The 19726-nt window shown below is 39.8% G+C and overlaps 1 protein-coding gene across 3 annotated transcripts in view; it reads left to right on the top strand.

Annotated features, from left to right (window-relative positions):
- The window catches only part of ADAMTS3 (ADAM metallopeptidase with thrombospondin type 1 motif 3), a 267417-nt gene extending 248302 nt beyond the window's left edge, over nucleotides 1-19115 (top strand). For 2 of the 3 annotated variants that reach the window (XM_011281725.4, XM_045056231.1), the window contains exons 18-22: nucleotides 2008-2173; nucleotides 4725-4857; nucleotides 8669-8876; nucleotides 10816-10933; nucleotides 16405-19115. In XM_011281725.4, coding sequence (XP_011280027.1) covers nucleotides 2008-2173; nucleotides 4725-4857; nucleotides 8669-8876; nucleotides 10816-10933; nucleotides 16405-16961 — 1182 coding nt within the window. In that variant the 3' untranslated portion in view covers nucleotides 16962-19115. The remainder of the gene's footprint in view (nucleotides 1-2007; nucleotides 2174-4724; nucleotides 4858-8668; nucleotides 8877-10815; nucleotides 10934-16404) is intronic. The other variant, XM_045056232.1, reaches the window with a different exon arrangement.
- The last annotated feature ends 611 nt before the right edge of the window (nucleotides 19116-19726 follow it).

The following is a 19726-nucleotide window of genomic DNA, read 5'->3' on the forward strand; positions in this document are numbered from 1 at the left end:
TGAAAGGGAGAAGAATTAAACTTCACTCATTGAGAGAAAAAAGGATCAAAGGATTTGTGGACACATTTTTAAAGCCACCACAATGACTTGTTCCAGTACCATTTGTTGAAAAAAATCCTCTTTTTTCCATTAAGTTTTCTTTTCATCTGTGTCAAAAATTAATTGTTCAAATTTATGGGGGTTTATTTCTGTCTTTCTGCTCCATACGTTATATAATTTCTTAGCAAAAATATAACTAATCAAAATTTTATTAAATTCGAATGATTGGAGATCAGAAGCTCTATTCCATTCATATAATTACACTGCATTCTTTTCCAGTGGCACAGGCCTCATGGTTAACTGCTGTTAACTGCCAGGATAACCTACCTCAAGGCTTTGTCCACTGATATCTGGTTGACAGCAGGGAACAATGTGAGCTAGAGATGTAAAATGTGAGCTACAGATCTCATATCAGATATGAGATCGGTAGTTAGGACAGTGGGGTATGGCAGTCTCTATCACCTCAGCCTTTCTTTTCCTCTCTAAACGGCTGGACCCCAGGTTGGGAGCCCTGGAGCATGGCAGTGAGCTGTCTGGGGCTGAAGGCAGTAGGCATCTGGCTACAGTGTAAGGGTCAATGCTTGGTTTGTAATGTTGTTTTAAAAATAAAGACTAAGGGAGAAAAATAAAACCGAAGCCAGATAACCAAATCCTTCATTCTAGTTGGATTTAGTATTACCCAATTTCTCAAGCAAAAGCTATTTCTAAAAGTTTAGTTTAAAATACTAGTGAATTGCATGTTTTTCTCTTTGTATAACTGATGTAATCGTATAAAAGCTAGTATGTGCGAGTCAATAAAAACTTATTTTTTTAAAAAGAGTTACATTGCCCCAAACAAAATTAAAGAACAAACTGAAAAAACAGAATATATTTGCAATGCTTATTACAAAAGGATTAATGTCCTTATTGCGTGAATTATTTAGAAAAAGATATGTATACCAATAAAAAAGAAGACATGAACATGTAGCGTATAGCAGACAAAACACAAGTGACTAATAAACTAAGAAAGTTAAACATCAATATTTATCAAATAAATAACAATTAAAATAACAATCTTTTGCCAATCAATGAACAAAGATGACAATTATATAGTATGTAGTGCTGAATGGGTACATTCATATACTCTCATCATGAAAGTAATAATTGTTCTAACTATTTTGAAGGGCCATTCCCCAGTCTATTATAAGAACAACAACAACAACAACAAGATGCTTATACCCTTCAGCTCACTAGGAAAATCAGAAATCACCACAAAGATGGGGACAAATTCTAATCAATACAAGTATATATTAACAAGTGAATGGTTAAATAATACACACTGCCTTTAGAATTAAACACTTTGCTGACATTTAAAGGTATGTTTTCAAAGAATATTTACTATCTTGATGCATTAAGTGAAATAAGCAAAGCCAGAAAAGCATGCATGGGTACACACACACACACACACACACACACACACACACGCAATATGCAAATATCTTGAGGGCATATTGCAAAATAACAGAAGTTACTTTGGTTTTCTCTGGTTTGGTAGAATCATGGATAATTTTTATTTTCTTTAGATTTTTCCATAATGGGTACATTTTCTGGAGGGAACATTATATTTACCATCATGACAAAAGAGTTATTTTAAAGAATAATTTTCAAATGCAAAAGGAGATCTATAACTTAATGTATATATTAAAGAAATCTATGGTGAATCATATTGTGAAGTTACGTTTTTATTATGTAAATCTTATACCTAATCATATTTTTTATACTTTTTATGGTCCAAGTCTTTTATATTTGCATTTTTTTTTCTTAAACAAGGCATACTTGCACTTTAGGTGATAGAAGCATTATATTTTTAGAAACTGCTTGAAAGTCTTCGAGTTTTAATAAGAGCACTATTCTAAAATATTTGTAATTTTTATTCAAAATGTAAAACCTCTTCAGGTGACTTACCTATCTGTTCCATGTGTATATTAGATCATACCTCAGGAGAACGACACCCACTCCAGCCTGACATATAAATACGTCATTCATGAAGATTCTGCACCTACAATCAGCAGCAACAATGTCATCCAGGAAGAATTAGATACTTTTGAGTGGGCTTTGAAGAGCTGGTCTCAGTGTTCCAAACCCTGTGGCGGAGGTAACAATTGAACACATTTTTCATATTCAAATGTCATTCATAGAACACCAATTATTGTGCTTTCTGCCTTAAAGATTGCCTCTCATTGAGGCTGCGATCTGAGAAATAGCAAACATACCAACAAAACATAAGTTCAAAACATTTTTACTGAAATCTCTGAATCTACAAAGGATAGGAGTCCATTCATGACAACTGGAAACCTTCTTAAAATCTTCTTGCTCTTTTCCTTCCGGTTCTTTTTGTCTCATATTCATGAAATGGGGCCTCTAATGACTTTACTCTTCCCCAGCTCTCCCAAATGCTGTGTCCTGTGGTTCCAGCCTTTCTTCTTCTCCATTTTACTTTCCATATCTGTGCATTTCTTTATCAGTGTTAATAATAAAGGAGCTATTAGTTGTACCAGGTAGCAGGTGCTGTTTTAAATGTTCAGTGTATTAGTGCATGGATACTCAGAATGATTCTGTGAGGTCAGCACTATGATTCATTGTACTGATCGGGGAAAGTGAAGCCCCCGGGGAAAATAAGTAATGTGCCCAGATCAGAAGATACAAACCCAGGTGGTCTGGCTTCTTCTGGCTACATGCTCTCACTACATTGTGCCGCCTCTCTGCCCTTTCCCAAGTTAATCTGTTCAGCTGTTCTCAGAGTTTTTCAGTTTCTCACTTCATCCCTTACTCTAGTTCTGAACAATAAATGCTCCAGAACTGAGCTGGCCTAGGAGAAATTTTCCCTGACAGGCAGGAGAAGGCAAGGGGATTTCACAACAATGATGTTGAGTAATTGAGAACAAAAAATATTATTCAGAGTAGGGAATGCATACATCAACCATTTATTTTATCATTTTAATTCAAGGATGTGTGTCTAAAGAGGTTTTTTGTTTTTTTTTTGAGGTAGACAGGGCATAAAATGTTTTCAATTAATTATTTAAAATGATACTTAATCCATTATAAGATGCTCATTTAATTTGAATCTTCCCTTCTGCCTCACCCTCAACATCTACTTGGTTACAAGATTTGTCAGAAGCACCTTTTTAATATCTACCACATCTACTTATTCCTCACCAGGTTTCCTGCATGATTTTGAAAGGGAAGATTATTGCAAAAGTCTTTTAACTAGTCTAATTTGATCTTCTGCTCTTCCTTTATTTCCAGGGTAATTGAATGAATGAATGAATGAATGAATGAATGAGTGGAAGTTTATTATTTCCCTGATTTAACTCCTTTAACATCCTAATGTGTTCTTCTGAAGGCATAGCATATTTTATGTAGTATTCTTGCCAAAAGTAAATAACCTGAATCTAATCATTAGGAGGCAACTATATAAAACCCAAATTGTGGGACATTTTACAAAACAAATGGCCTATACGTCTCAAAAATATTCAAGATAAAAAGATGCTCAGAAACTATTCCTGCTTAATTCCATGACAACTAAATGCAGTGCATAACCCTTAATTGGAAAAAACATTGCTGTAAAGATCATTATACGGACAACTGGAAAATTTTGAATATAGTCTGTACATTAGATAATAGCATTATATCTATGTTAAGTATTCTGATTTTAAGAATTATATAAGAGATGTGCTGGTTATGAGCAGTATGCTGAAGTATTTAGAAGCGAAGGATCAGAATCCCAGCAACTTACTCTCAAATGGTTCCACAAAATTTTACATATATATTACATACATTGCATAGTATAATTAATATATCACAGATGTAAAAATATGTTTGTATTCACCTCAAATACAGTGACATGTAACACAAGGTTATTGAGATATAAGGGATACAAATATTCATTGTGCTTTCCTTACAGCATTTTTGTAGGTTTGAAATTTTTTAAACGATCTTTTAAAAATATTTATATTTATTTATTTACTTACTTAGAGATGTCAGGGTTGGCGATTGGAGAGACCTTCAAAAACTCCCTATGACCATCAAGATAAAGTCCAAACACTAGTCTGTCACTCAAGGCTTTTAAGATTGAATTCTTTCCTATTTCCTACCCCTTTCACACTTGAAACTCGGGCATTCAAACAGATCTTCAGTTTTTTATGTGTCATTTCCTTTGCTTGGAGTATTGTTCTGCTTCATTCCCTTTACCCAATATTATTTGAACTTCAAGATTCTGTTCAAGAAATGCTGGTTTTGTAAGCGCTCCCTGCCTCTCCTCCAGCTGAGTTTGAGAACTTCTCCTCTGTGTTCCTTTGGTGCCCTCTACAGTAAATTACTTACATAACTCTCTGAAAGCTTGTGTCACTGGGTATTATCACCGTGGTTCTCAAATCTGCCCCTCACAGTAGATGGTGTGTATTCAGGGTCTAGTTCATTAACACATGTACAGGTGCTATTTAATAATTTGTAATATTTATTAAACGTAGGCTCTGAAAAGTTAAGGATTTGTTTATTTAATTTACTTCTGGATCTTCAGCATCTACAACAGTGCCTGGCCTGCTGTATGTACTCAGTAAATATTCAGTGAATGAATGAATGATCGATCAGATATATCACAGAATGAAGAAGTGATTAAATCCAGAGAAATGTATTTCCTTTCCCAGGTTTCCAGTACACTAAATACGGATGCCGTCGGAAGAGTGATAATAAAATGGTTCACCGCAGTTTCTGTGAGGCCAACAAAAAGCCAAAACCTATCAGAAGAATGTGCAATATTCAAGAGTGCACACATCCACTGTAAGTAGTCATGTTAACTATTATACGCTAAAGACAAAATGATAGAAATTTAAATGTCTTTAGTCTGTTTGTTTGTTTGTTTGTTTGTTTATTTATTTATTTATTTATTTATTTATTTATTTATTTATTTTAGACAGAGCACACACAAGTAAGGGAGAGGAGCAGAGGGGAGGGAAGAGATAGAGAGAGTGAGAGAAAGAGAGAGAGAGAGAGAGGGAGAGAGAGAGAATATCTCAAGCAGGCTCCATGCTCAGTGCAGAGTCTGACATGGGCTCCATACCACAACCCTGGGATCGTGACTTGAGCCAAAATCAAGAGTCAGATGCTCAACCAGCTGAGCTACCCAGGCACCCCTTAATTTTATTTTTAGTCAAAGCTAATATACATAGCAGATTTAAATAGTCAAATCATTTTTTAGGAATTATATAAAGCTGTGGCTCCCTGCGCTTTACCATAGTCCTGCTCCTTAAAAACAACCACTTTCTAGCTTCTCTTGGTATTTGGTAACTACTTGTTTCCAACTCTCTAAGTAAAATGCTTTTGTGTCCACTTGACTTTTTGGGGTGGGGCAGGTTTTGGACATTATGTATATGGAATTTCCAACATGGGAAGTGAAAGATTTTGCATTCTTTCATAATCCTTCCCCAAATAGACACACACAGCCCAGACTTATCTCCCTCCATATTTCCAATATTGTTATAACCCATCTTTTACTGATAATAATATTCAGAGTTTATATTATTTTAATGACTTCTGTCTCTCCTAATAGTGGAGTCACTTACTAGCATGCTCCTTTTTTTCCTATTGAAACTTTGTTCTAGAATTATTGAATGTCTTGATTTTTTATATTTTGTTTTCTACTAATTTTCACTAATTCATCCCTAAACTGTCTTCCATGAGTATCCATCTCCTATAAATACTAAACACTCAAGTATCCTGTCACTTGTAACTTCTTAGAGATCTCACTCAGAAAGTTCCAGTTCTGCCCTCCTGGACTTCTGCTTGTCCTGATGTTTCTTTTTACCTCTTCCTAGGTATTCCTACTCCCTTTCTTTTGCATCAGCTCTTCTGTTTCCTGTATTTCTTGTCTTTTTATCTTTTCATGTATTCATTTTTTTCTGGTTGGTCATATCTTCCAGTAGCTTCATGAAAAAAGTATATACAAAGTAAAAATGTTTATGTAAGAAGTTCTCCTACACCTAAGAAAAGTAGATAAGAATTTGAAGTATAAGGGTATATAGGAAGTCTTTCTTCTACCCTCACTCTTGATCATTTGGACACACACACACACACGCACGCACACAAAATTCCAAACTGTAATGTATTTTCCTTCAGAATTTTGAAACCACTGTTTCATTGTTTTCTAGAATCCCATGTTGCTGTTGAAAAGTCATTTGCTATTCTGGTTCCCAATGCTTTCTAGTTTTGTCTGTCATTGAAAGCTTGTAAGATCTTTTTTTGTTCCCAACGTCCTGAAATTTCACTGTGATGGGACTGCCTTGTTGCTAAACATTTTTCTTCCATCGTGCTGTGCACTCCATGACTTTTTAAAACACAAAACCAATTATCTTTCATCTCGAGATTTTCCTGTATTTTTTCTTTAAAAAATGTCCCCTATTTTTTCAATGTTCTTTCTTTCTAAGATATCTGTAGTTAGGATTCCTAAACAGATCAAATTTTCTTTTCTTTTCTCACCTATTATTTATTCTACTTGCTGAATTTTTCATTTTTGCTAACATGTCATTAATATCCAAGAGCACTTTAATATTCAAGCACTCTGTTTTCTTCCTCAACTGTTCCTTTTTAAAGGCACTTGATGCTTATTTCACAGATGTAATGTATTTCTTTACCTCTTTTATGATATTAAAGATGATTTTCTTTTTCATGCATTATTTCTTTTGAGTTCTTTCCTTCTGTTTCTTTTCTCTCCTCCATCATTTGTGTTAGAGGCTGTGTCTGGTGATTATTGGCTGTTCACACATGTGTAAGAATGAAGTGTTAAAAGGGCTGCTTGGAAGCTTGCTTTATGGTCAAGACTTATTTGCTGGTGGGCGTCACTGTAGGGTGAGCTGGCTGGGCTATTTCGGTGAAGATCCTCAATTAATTGTGTATTAGGGCTTGTAATGAAATGATCAGATTCCAAAGAGCAGAATCAATTTCCTGCCTAGGGGTTATAACCCTATTTATATAGGAAGTTGTATATATGTAGGGAGCTAGGGTTGTCTCACCATTCCATATGTGGATTCTTACATCACCCCCTGTCTTCACTTTGGTCTCTTTCTCTGTTGTCTCTTGCCTATATCTGTTGTCCACAAGCTACAAGTCTCGTTCATCGTCCACATAGGATAACCCTCAAACCTCCTGCGGGCTTAGAGGGCAAGGAGCAGGATGTCTTTTCTAAGCAGACATTTCATCAGCCCCCTGTTTTCAGCCCTGCCTTCACCCACAGTTTCACAGCCCACACTTTGACCTAAGGGCATAATCCAGTACATTTCTGAAGTTCCACCAGCAAGTCAGTTTGCTTAACCAGCCTCTACTGCTGAGTTAAACTTCATCCTTAGGTCTACTGAGTTAGCAGCCATATGTCCCACTGCTTTCTGGGTTCCAAATTTTCTTCTAGTGCCTTCTATTCCATTTTTTGTTTACCTTTGTGGATTTATGCTATTTTTCTCCTTTGCTGTCATTCTAGGATTTTCAGGAGGGGAAAAAGGTAACCAGGAGTATCTATGACAACAAAATGTATGCTCCTCGTATAATAATCTGTCTTCCAGTGAGAGTTAGTATTGAGGCCTTTAAAATTGAGAACAATTTCTTAGTTGGTGCACTATGTTTTATGCCAGTTTGGTGGGCTAAAGCGATCTTAAACTGTGAATATCAAAAACTGCCAAGGCTTTAGCATGGTTATTTTTGGTACCCCATATATATGGAAAGAAAAAAAAATACAGAGGGAAGGTAGCTTTGGAAAGGATAAATAATAGTCTGCCTCAACTACATTTTGACAGACATGATTAACCAAATGGAATCTGTGGTGACAGCCCTTTGGAACCTGGATCCATAATATTGTGTCCACAGCTGATGTGGAGAGTGTTGGGGGCCTTGACATCCACACCAGAATTTGGCCACATCCCATGGCGACTCTTTCTGAAAATACCTTTTTAGAAAACTTTCCATCGGGTGTATTCAAGCCCAGGACGCACACTACCTTTGCCTTTTTGTCAAGCCCAATCAGGGCCAATATGGAGAGCTGAATTTTCCAAACAGGATAGATATGACAGGGAGCCTTCTCAGCAACAATTGTACAAATGAAATAGTCATCTCAGTAAGAATACTAAAACGTGAGTGAACTCAGGATTTCTTGAAAAAGCAGCAGCCAAAACAGTTTGTCTCAGTAAGTGTCGGATGGATTCCCTTTTTAAATTTCCTTTCAGATGTGTACCACCATTAGGCCACCCGGCTGACAGTGAGTTGGTGTATTTTTTAAAAATTGCTATAATGCCCGAACCTAACCAGGCAACCTTAAGATGAGTTTCAGAAACCCTCTGTCGATCACCCTTTAGAAAAACAGGTTTCCAAGTCAGTAGGAAGCAGAAAAATACTAAGGCGTTAAAAACAGAAGTGTCTGGCCTATTGCTGCTAGAAAATTCTAAGACTTGGGAATTGCTTGCTGCATCCACCCTTCTGAAACTGCTTCCGGAACTGCAGCGCGCCCCCTGGGTGGCGCGTCGCTCAGAGAGCAGAAAAGGCTAGGCTGCGGGGCAGGAAGGTGCATGACACGCAGTGACCATGTCCAATCCTAACCCCCACGCCGCAGCTGGGTCGCGGAAGAGTGGGAGCATTGCACCAAAACCTGCGGAAGTACCGGCTACCAGCTCCGCACCGTGCGCTGCCTGCAGCCGCTGCGCGACGGCACCAACCGCTCTGTGCACAGCAAGTACTGCGCGGGGGACAGGCCCGAGAACCGCCGGCCCTGCAACAGAGCGCCCTGCCCCTCCCAGTGGAAGACGGGGCCCTGGAATGAGGTGGGCGTGGGAAGCCCGTGGGCGTGTGTGTGTGTGTGTGTGTGTGTGTGTGTGTGTAAGCACGTGCAGCGGATTTTCGCTTGGCTCACGTATCACGTAGGCATCATGCGAGGTGAGAAACTGCCACCTGTTTTGTCATCATGGAGCACCTAGAGGTGCTAGGAAAAACTGTTTTTTTTTAATTTTTTTTCTTACATTTTATTTACCTTTGAGAGAGAGAGACACACACAGAGCACAAGTGGGGGAGGGGCAGAGAGAGGGAGACACAGAATCTGAAGCAGGCTCCACGCTCTGAGCTGTCAGCACAGAGACCCAAGTGTGGCTGGGACCCACGAACCCTGAGATCATGACCTGAGCCGAAGTCAGTTGCCTAACCGCCTGGGCCACCCAGGCGCCCCCAGAAAAAATTATTTTAAAACAAATGCTTGCATTGAAGATGAGTTGGTAGGGGCAAACCGTGGTTGGATGTTTTGTGACATAGAAGAGTCTATGGGAGACTGGTCTTCTGTTTAATCTTTGTTGACTTCACCATTCCTAGGAATAAATTCCAGACCCCTGAGAGTGAATGCAGGGCCCTGCCCCACATGGCACCATGCTGACTCTCCCCCCCCCCACTCCCCTGACCACCTCCTCCTCCTCTTCCTTCTCCTCCTCCTCCCTCCTCCCTTCTTCCTTCTTCTTCCTTTCTTCTTCCTTCATTTTCTTTCTTCTTCCTCTTCTTATTCTCCTCCCTATCCCCCTCCTCCTACCCAACCCCCTCCCCCTCCTCCTTCCCCTACCTCTCCTTCTACCCACCCCCTCCTCCTCTTCCTCCTTCTTCTTCTTTCTCTTCTTCTTCTCCTTCTCTTCCTCCTCTCCCCTTCTCCCCCTTCTTTTCCTCCTTCTCCCCCTTCCCCTCTCCCCCTCCTCCCCCTTCCCCTCCTCCCCCTCCTCCCCCTCCTCCTCTTCCTCCTCTTCCTTCTTCCCCTCCTCCTCCTTCTCCTTCTTGTCCTTCTCCTCCTCTCCCTCCTCCTCCTCCTCCTCTCCCTCCTCCTCCTCCTCCCCTCCTCCTCCTTCTTCTCCTCCTTCTTCTCCCTTCTTCCCCTCCTCCCCCTCCTTCCTCTTCTCCTCCTTCTCCCCCTCCTTCTTCCCCTTCTTCCTCTCCTCCTCCTTCTCCTCTCCCTCCTCCCCCTCTCCCTTCTCCTCCCCCTCCTTCTCCCCTCTCCCCCTCATCCCCCTCCTCCCCTTCCGCCTCTTCTTTCTTTCCCCTCCTCCTTCTTCTTCTCCTTCTCCTCATCCTCTTTCTCTCCTCCTCCTCCTCCCCCTCCAGTCAGAGCTCTGCCTTCTTCAGGCGTAGCTGATATAACATTACACCAGTTTCAGGTGTACAATGTAATGATTCAGCCTTTGTGTATATCTTATAAAATGTTCACCACAATAAATCCCATGCTAGCTCTTCTTACTCTGTTGTTCTTTATTCCAACTCTGTATTCTCAAAGTTTCTTACTATTCCAAGAAGACCATGCTTATTCGACCCTCCTACCTTTTCGCTGCTGGCCCTTCCCCCTCCTCCTGTCTGACTGCCTCCTCCTCACCCACTACAGCTCATCTCCAGGGTCCAAAATACCACCTTCCAGGGCTGCCTTTCCCACAGTCCATCCTCTACATTCCAAACCCAAAGAAGCCTTCCTCTCACAGGTGGATCCTGACAGAATACTCTCACTTGGAGTCTGCTTACCATTTCTCAACAGCAATGTGCCCAGGCTGGTACATGATGAAGTCAGGCTATAAACCTATGATTATCTGTCTCCAAAATGAAATAGATCTTCAGAGCTGTGCAAGCGTGTGTGTGTGTGTGTGTGTGTGTGTGTGCGCGCGCGTGCACGCGCACGCATGGAGAAAGGGAGAAAGATGGTCTCGGTGGAACAAACGTCTATAATTCCAGCCTTTGTTTCTATAGTGTTCAGTAACATGCGGTGAAGGAACAGAGGTGAGGCAGGTCCTCTGCAGGGCTGGAGACCACTGCGCAGGGGAGAAGCCCCAGTCCTCCAGAGCTTGTCAGCTGCCTCCCTGTCACGGTAGGTGTGACACTGACTGGTTTCACTGCACTGACCATGGTCTTTAAGCCTCAAAAAAACGAATTTCAGGACAATCTCTGGAATTCCTGTTTGCTTATCAAAAAATAATCTAAGGAAAACCCCTCTTGAGACATGAGCCGAATAGTGTTTTTCCAGATGAGAGTTTGAGCTGTATCATAACCACTGCAGCCTTCGCGGTTCCTTTCAGGTGCTAATGCTGGGGTGAGGGCATGATGTCTGTCTGAAGCTGCTGCTGATTTGTCTTTCCAGTAGGAGAAGCGACTTACTTTCTCTCTGTAATTGTCTTTACAATTTCACATTGTAGTAGACGGCGTAGTATGGCAGAAGGTTTTGAAATATATTACTGTAGTTGTTCAGTTTAGGCATGTGGGTAATAAACATCCTTCACAAAGCCGTGTCCGTCATCTGTCCCTCCATATGGGTGCGCTTCAGCTAGGGCGTTGCGGAATAGGCACCTTGCACGCATGCAGACGTCTGCCCAGCCTGCCTCCTTGCTGTATTGCAAAAGCAGAGTGCACTTTATTTTCAACTACGTATCAGTGTGCTATGGTAAAACAAAACATATGTTGGATGGTTTTAGTTTCTATCACTCTGTCTCCTTCTTCCTCCTTTTGGGTGGTTTTCTTTCTTTACATCCATCTTTGTCCTCTGTATCATTTTGTATCGCCATTTGCTGGCTTCTGTGTCTCATTTTCTGTGTTGGTCCGCTCTTGCTTCCTGTCTCTCTGACTTACTGTCATTTGCAGCCTATAGGTTGCTCACTTTCTCTGTGTCTGTCACATACCCTTTTCAGCCTTGTTCTTCTCTCTCTCCCTACCTCCACCCCTTCTCTCTTTCCCTCTCTTCTGTCTCCTCATCTCTTCCTGTCTCCTTTTCCCATATTCCTTCTTTCTCTCCCTAACATCTCCCTCCAGGCTTTTTCTAGCTCATGTGTCTGTGTCTCTCTTTCTCCCCCATCTTTCTCGTTCTCAGGTTGCTCTTCCCTTTCTCCCCCTCCCTGTTCCTCTGCCTTCCTCTCCCACTCTGTGTCTGTATCTCTCTCTTCATCTCCCCCACCCCTGTCTCTGTCTCTTCTCTTCCTCACCTTCTTTCTTTCTTTCTCCCAGCCCCTGTGTCTCTGTTCCTCTGCGGTGTCTGGCTCTCTTTCTTCTTGTACCTTCCACTGCCCAGCCTGTTTCTTTCTCTCTTTCTCTCCCCCTGCCCCCCGCCCCACCGCCACCTCATACATCCTCCCTATTCTGTTCCTCCCTTACCCACCCCACCTCCCCTATCACAAGCTTCCTCTTAAATGCCATTCTTCTAAGTCTGTACCTCATGACATCTGTGGACGTTACTGTCACACTGGTGAGACTTGGGACTCAAAAAGTTGCCTATTTGTTGGTCTACACTATAGGAAGCCCTTAATACCGACCTCTGTTGAATGGTACTTTCTTTTTTTCAAGAAAATTGTCAAGGCACTGTTGTATCAAATGTCTTACCTTTTTTTGAGGAAATTTCACATCAAGTCCTTTAAACCTTACAGATTATTTCACTATAAATTTTTATTTGACGTGCATGGGAGCAAGAATAAGTATGACCATGAGGGGGAGACAAAGGACTTATGTATTTCATCATTTTTCTCTGGAAAAGTATATTTAAAAATTCAAAACACAAGCCAAAGCCAAAAGAACAAACTTTACCCAGTTAGAAACTGTGAAGTTCACTGTTGCCATAATATTTTATTCTTATGTATTACTGCCAGGAGGCTGGCTAAAAACTTTCTGAGTAAACTTTATTACCTTAATAGCTGATAGAGCTATGTATTTCTGTAAATATGCCCAATTGTCAGAGAGCTGCTTGGTTCTCTTCCTTTAGCTAAAAGAAATCCTTTTTAATTGTACAACAGAGGTGCGAATGAGATGGTCTAACTGTGTTAGGGATTCCACATTCTTGTAGCTGTTCTCTTGCTCTGAAATCCAGGCCCAACAGCCAATTCTACAAGGTCGAAAAGGCCACACATTTCTGTCACACATTTCAAGTAAGCAATACTTCCCTTCAGTCTCAAACTGCAACTAAAATCAAATGGCCTTTTGAGACTATGTGTAAAATGCTTTTCCTTCTTATAATAACTTCTTATAATGATCTGGCCACAGGACAAAACAGCTAAAAAGCTTCCTTAATTTAAGTGATTGATTTTGTCATATGAATCCTTTTCCTAAGCCCCACTTAGATGTACTATTTCATTGTTGCTGTTAAGCCCTTCCCATGTGTCCGGAGGCAAATTATGATAAAATGAATGTATTCTTTTGCTCTTATTTGTTTTTTTCTCAGACTGTCTCTCCCTTTTCCTTCTCTATACAGAAGCATGTTCTGGCCCTAATTAGACCCAGGTTGTGAAGCATTTGGTGCAGTGCTGAGGTGCTCACACAGAGAGGGGAGACCCACACGTGGACTCAGAGAGAATAGGTCACGCTTTGAGCTGGGCCACAGATGGGGGTGAGGGGGGTGAAGGGAGGTGCAAGGGGGTGAAGGGTCAGAGGGAGAAGAGAATACAAAGTCAAATAAAGTCCTCTCATCTCAGGACCTAGAGCCTTAAACATATGGAAGAAGAAATTAATCTTATTTTAAGATATAGGCGTAGAAAAGGTAATTCAGAAGTGATAAGGGTATTTGAGGTGAAACCCGTTAATATGACTCACAGGCGTTCACAACATAATTAGATGATTACCTTAGCTAACATCAAATATTTAGACACGTCATACCATCTAATAGATCTGTAAATGTCAGGCAAATACAGGTCATTCCACAATTTGAAAAGGGGATATATGGTATTATAACTCTAATAGGTAATTTTATAATTAATTTTATAATTTGTAATCGGTAATAGGTATAGGTGGTAATTTTAGCTGTTTATTGCTCTTGCCAACTGTCTTTTCTTCCCCAAACTTTAGAAAAAAAGGTTCTTTATTTCTTTAGCAATTTATATGGCAGGTTCCTTACCTAGCCATAGGGCATTACTCAGTAACACACTGTAATTTTAAGTGATTATAGTACATAAATGCCACAATTTAGAATTCTTTGTGTTTATGATTTGGACATAGGATCAGTATTTCAGAGTTGCACTGAGTTCTTGGGCTCTGCGTAAGATATGCCCTAAAATGGCTGAAAATAAGTACAAACTAATGTGTCCGTGAGCTCAACGTTTGGAATTTTTTGGAATCTAATTCTTATAATTTATAATAAAAAAAATTTAAAAATAATAAAAATAGTCCACACACATCTGTATTGTTCTATGAGTGTTACTTTAGTAAGGTACATAAAGTGTTATCAATTCAATGAAATTAAATTTTAAAACCATGAATTTTTCAAACGAATGTTGGTATACTTTACCCAAAGTTATGCTTTCAAATAACAAATAGCCTAAGAATATTCAGTAGTGAAAATGAAACCATTGCATTGACTCTGGATATTATTTGATTCTTTCAGTAATACATTTTTAAGATTTAATTTGTTCCAACAGGTCTTTAGAATTTATTATGATTTTAAATTTAGATTTAATGTAGAAGCTACTCTATTAGAAAGCCAGAAAGACCGTAAAATTAAACACACACACACACACACACACACACACACACAAAACAAAAAACCAGGGAGCATCTATATGGCTCAGTTGGTTGGGCACCAACTTTGACTCAGGTCATGATCTCATAGTCTGTGGGTTCGAGCCCTGCGTCAGGCTCTGTGCTGACAGCTGTCAGAGCCTGGAGCCTGCTTCAGATTCTGTGTCTTCCTCTCTCTCTGCACCTCTCCCCCCGCCCTCCATTTTCTCTCTCTGTCTCTCTCTCTCTCTCTCTCTCTCAAAAATAAACATTAAAAAAAAGGTACTGAACAAAAAGAAAAAAAAAAAGATGTCTCCTTTATATCCTACAAATATTTGTGCCAAAATGAATCCTATTTTCTCATTCTAAAATGAGATATGTGTTCCTACTAGGAAGAGAAAGTGTTCCTACTAGGAAGAGAAAGTACCCTCAATCTGCAGACTCTTGACAGAGATATTAAAATGGTGGTCAACCCAAGTGCTCTGCACATAAAGAACTACGTCAGTGAATTTCTCCAAATGTTCATATTTTCTATTGAGGTATAACTGACATATAACTTTATGTTAGTTTCAGATGCAATATAATGATTTGATATCTTTATACATTGTGAAATGCTTACAACCATAAGTCTGGTTAATATCTGTCATAATATATAGTTACAAAATTATTTTTTCTTGCAATGAGAATGTCAAAGATCTACCTTTGGCAGTTTTTAAATATGCAATACAATATTATGAACTTTAGTCATTTGGACATTTATTTTATGACTAAAAATTTCTACCTTTTGACCCCCTACACCCGTTTCACCTACTCCCCAGCCCCTGCCTCTGGCAACCACCATTCTGTTCTCTGTATCAATGAGGTTTTATTTTTCGATTCCTCACACAAGTGAGATCATGCAGTATTTGTCTTCCTCTGAGTTGTTTCATTCAGCATAATGCCTCAAAGGTCCATCCATGTTGTAAATGGCAAGATTTCATTCTTTTTTATAACTGAGTGATACTCCATTGCAATATATATATCACAATTTCTGTATCCATTCATCCATCCATCACTGGACATTTATTTCCATGTCTTGGCTATTGTAAATAATGGTGCAGTAAACATGGGGTGCATATGTCTTTTAGAATTGGTGTTATCATTTTCTTCAGATAAATACCCCTTCTCGGAATTATTGGATCATATGGTTGTTATATTTTTAATTAAAAAAAAATTTTTTTAACATTTATATATTATTGAGAGACAGAGACACAGAGCATGAGCAGGGGAGGGGCCGAGAGATGGAGAGACACAGAATCTGAAGTAGGTTCCAGGGTCTGAGCTGTCAGCACAGAGCCCAACGCGGGGCTGGAACCCACGAACCGCGAGATCATGACCTGAGCCGAAGTCAGACGCTTAACCGACTGAGCCACCCAGGCACCCCTATTTTTAATTTTTTAAGGAGTCTCCACATTGTTGTCTGTAGTAGATCCACCAATTTACATTCCCACCACTATCCTTTGTATTTTTTTTAACTTTTATTTTTATTTTTTATTTTTGAGACACAGACAGAGCATGAACAGGGGAGGGGCAGAGAGAGAGGGAGACACAGAATCTGAAACAGGCTCCAGGCTCAGAGCTGTCAGCACAGAGCCCGACGCGGGCTCGAACTCATGGATTGTGAGATCATGACCTGAGCCAAAGTTGGACGTTCAACCGACTGAGCCACCCAGCCTCCCCATAACCTTCGTATTTTTAATGAAAGGCTCGTTTAGATAACTCCCATTAATGTTAGATTTTACTTAAAATTTTTTATATTCATAAACAATTTTAATTCTTCCCCTTTATTTTATGTTTAGATGTATGTGTTATTTTGTCTTTTAATTTTTACAGATGAGCCATGTTTGGGAGACAAGTCCATCTTCTGTCAAATGGAGGTGCTGGCACGATACTGCTCCATACCAGGTTATAACAAGTTATGTTGTGAATCATGTAGCAAGCGCAGTAGCACCCTGCCACCACCATACCTTCCAGAAGCTGCTGAAACTCATGATGATGCTATCTTTAACCCTAGTGACCTCCCTGGATCTCTAGCAGTGCCTACATCTTTGGTTCCTTACCATTCAGAGCCCCCTGCTGAGAAGAAATCTTTGAGTAGGATTTCTTCAGTGGGAGGTCCAAATGCAGTCACTGCTTCCAGGCCAAACAGTAAACCTGATGGTGCTAACTTACCCCAGAGGAGAGCTCAGCAAGTAGGAAGCAAGACTCTGAGACTGGCCTCCCCACCCGCCAAGAGTGGCCACCTCAACTCATCTTCAGAAATGGCTGCCGCCCACTTCCTTGCAGTCAGTGATTCAATAGGTGCTTCTTCTCAGGCAAGAACCTCAAAGAAAGATGAAAAAATTATTGACAAGAGACGTCCCATAAGATCACCCACTTTGGAAAGATGAGAAAGTGAACCTCAACGGCTAGCCATCAGAGGAAAACCCGGACAAGCTCTCTCTCCCCGTGGTGCATACTTGTTTCAAGTGTAAATCTCCGTAAATTGTCAACTCATTTTATCTGTACGTGGAGGAACAAAAAGTGCTGGTTCACTTTCTAGTTGCTTTCATCCTCCTTTTGTTCTGCACTGACTCATTTACCAGAATTCCTTGGAAGAAAGCGCCAAAGATTATTAATAGAAGGAAAGTAAGTTGCTAAGTGTGTTGGTCACTCTCTAAAGCAGCAAGCGGCCTGGAACCAATTATGTATATCAGCTGATTTTTTTTATTTTTAAAAAGTTACACTAAAAACAAAAAAAAGAGGTGCCAACAGTTTACACTTTAACGAAATATTTTGGAAATGGAGCAAAGAATTCTTAGACTTGTATTCCTATTTATCTATATTAGAAGTATTGTATGAGCGAATTTGCAGCTGTCGTGTAAATACTGTATATTGCAGAAATCAGTATTATTTTAAGAGATGTGTTCTCAAATGATTGTTTACTATATTACATTTCTGGATGCTCTAGATGCCTGTTGTTGAGTATTGCCTTATTTGACATTCTATGGGTTGATTTTCAAGGCAGAATATTATGAACAAGAATTGTAGCTGCTGACAACACAAAGGGTGTTGTTGTGTGGTTTTGTTTCATCAACAATGCGATACGTACATCACAGAAAAAGAAAAATCAGATGTGCTGCAGATGTACAGATTTCCGCTTACCTATTACCTTCCAGCCTTTAAATAAAAAGGGGTAGGATTGGTGTCTTAGTATACTTGTGGTCACAGGGAACAGAGACTAGTAAGTTAGCCTGTGCAAGACAAAATTAAAACCCTACTACCGGGACCCCAATAGGCACCGCTGAAGTGTCCTGTGTTCTTGTGTTGTTTTTTCTTTTCCCTTTGTTGACATATACAAACGGTTATACTCAATGTACTGTAATAACAACAAAGGGAAAATGTTTTGAGATCATTTGTTTGTATGTTGGTAGCCGAGAAAAGCATCAACGAACTACAGTTGATACCCAAGTATAGTAGGACTCTGGGGCTTTGGAAGAAGATTCAAGAAAGTATTTGTCAATGGTTGCAATATTTATTTTCTGCATGGTTCATATCCAAATGTTCACAACCACAATGCATCTGACTGCAATAATGTGCTAGTAATTTATGTCAGTGGTCACCTTGCTCACAGTGAAGCCAGAAATGCTCTCTCCAGGGAGTAGATGTAAAGTACTTGTAAATAGAATTCAGAACTGAAGATATTTATTAAAAGGTGATTTTTTTCTTGATAGTATTTTTATGTACTAAATATTTACGCTAGTATCAATGACATATTTTAGTAAACTAGAGAGACATAATTAGAGATGCACATTTTGCGCATGGAAGAGAAATTTAAGCAAATACAGCAGCCAAATGAAAGAGCTAAAATTCAATTTTATGCACACTTTTTGCATTCTGAAAGTAGTTGATACAGAGTTAATGACTTATTCCCGTTCAATGACACATAAAATAGTATGGACTCAGATAGCTGTTTAATGAAATGATGAATTAGAAACACTTTTTTTTAAGTATATGAAAGAGATAAATACTTAGAAAAAAAGAAAGTGTTGTGAGCATAATGTTTTTGTGGTCAGTTCCTGAACTGTCTAAAAATGTATTATGCAAACGAACTACAGTGATGTTAACCTCTCCAAGCACAGAACGTACAGGGACCTTCGCGTGTTAACCATGGGAAACTCACAGCTTCTACTGACTCCGTACCTCTGAAGAATCGCCTGCTACTTCATGTAAGACTTTTCAAGTTGAACTGAACGAGGTGAATTCCAGATAGGAAAACAATCTCTGAACCTCAAGCGGAAGTCATTTTTTTCCCCCTAAAAGCTTCCCAGGAATGAAATTCTCTCTAGTTTGCTTGCATATGTATGCATCTGGTCCACAGGAGAATACAGAGCAAGATCGTCACACGCATACAACCTCCCACAAAGTTGTACATATTTGTTATACTTCTGGTCTCTGAGCTTCCTTTTCTACTAAGCTAAAAATTCCTTCGGATCAAAGTGTAAACTACTGATGCTGTTTGTTGTATTGGGAGCACGTAGCAATAAAAATGGTAACAAAACATAGACCTGGCCCTACCTAGGTTTTATCATTACATTCATCACTGGGTAACGGAAACTTCTTTTCCTCCTGCAAAGTGAAATGGTATCAAATGCATTAGCTCCTCGGTCTTTCTCTATAGAGGCTCAAATAAAATGACAGTGTCTCCTACCCTCACACCAGGATGTATCATAATATGTTTTTAATTAAAAAAAGAGAGAGAGGGGCGCCTGGGTGGCGCAGTCGGTTAAGCGTCCGACTTCAGCCAGGTCACGATCTCGCGGTCCGTGAGTTCGAGCCCCGCGTCAGGCTCTGGGCTGATGGCTCAGAGCCTGGAGCCTGTTTCCGATTCTGTGTCTCCCTCTCTCTGCCCCTCCCCCATTCATGCTCTGTCTCTCTCTGTCCCAAAAATAAATAAACGTTGAAAAAAAAAATTTAAAAAAAAAATATATAAAAAAAATAAAAATAAAAAAATAAAAAAAGAGAGAGAGAGAGAGAGACCATGAGTGGTCGCTTTTTGCTGAAAGCCATCCCACAGAACTATGAAGAGGAAGAGAGAAAAGGGCAATAAGGCTAGGATGTATGAGAAGGAAAAGAGGGACTTCTGTTTTTAAATGTGCAATCCCAGAGTGGTTTT

The sequence above is a fragment of the Felis catus genome, chromosome B1 (assembly GCF_018350175.1).
Source record: "Felis catus isolate Fca126 chromosome B1, F.catus_Fca126_mat1.0, whole genome shotgun sequence".
Lineage (NCBI taxonomy): Eukaryota > Metazoa > Chordata > Mammalia > Carnivora > Felidae > Felis > Felis catus.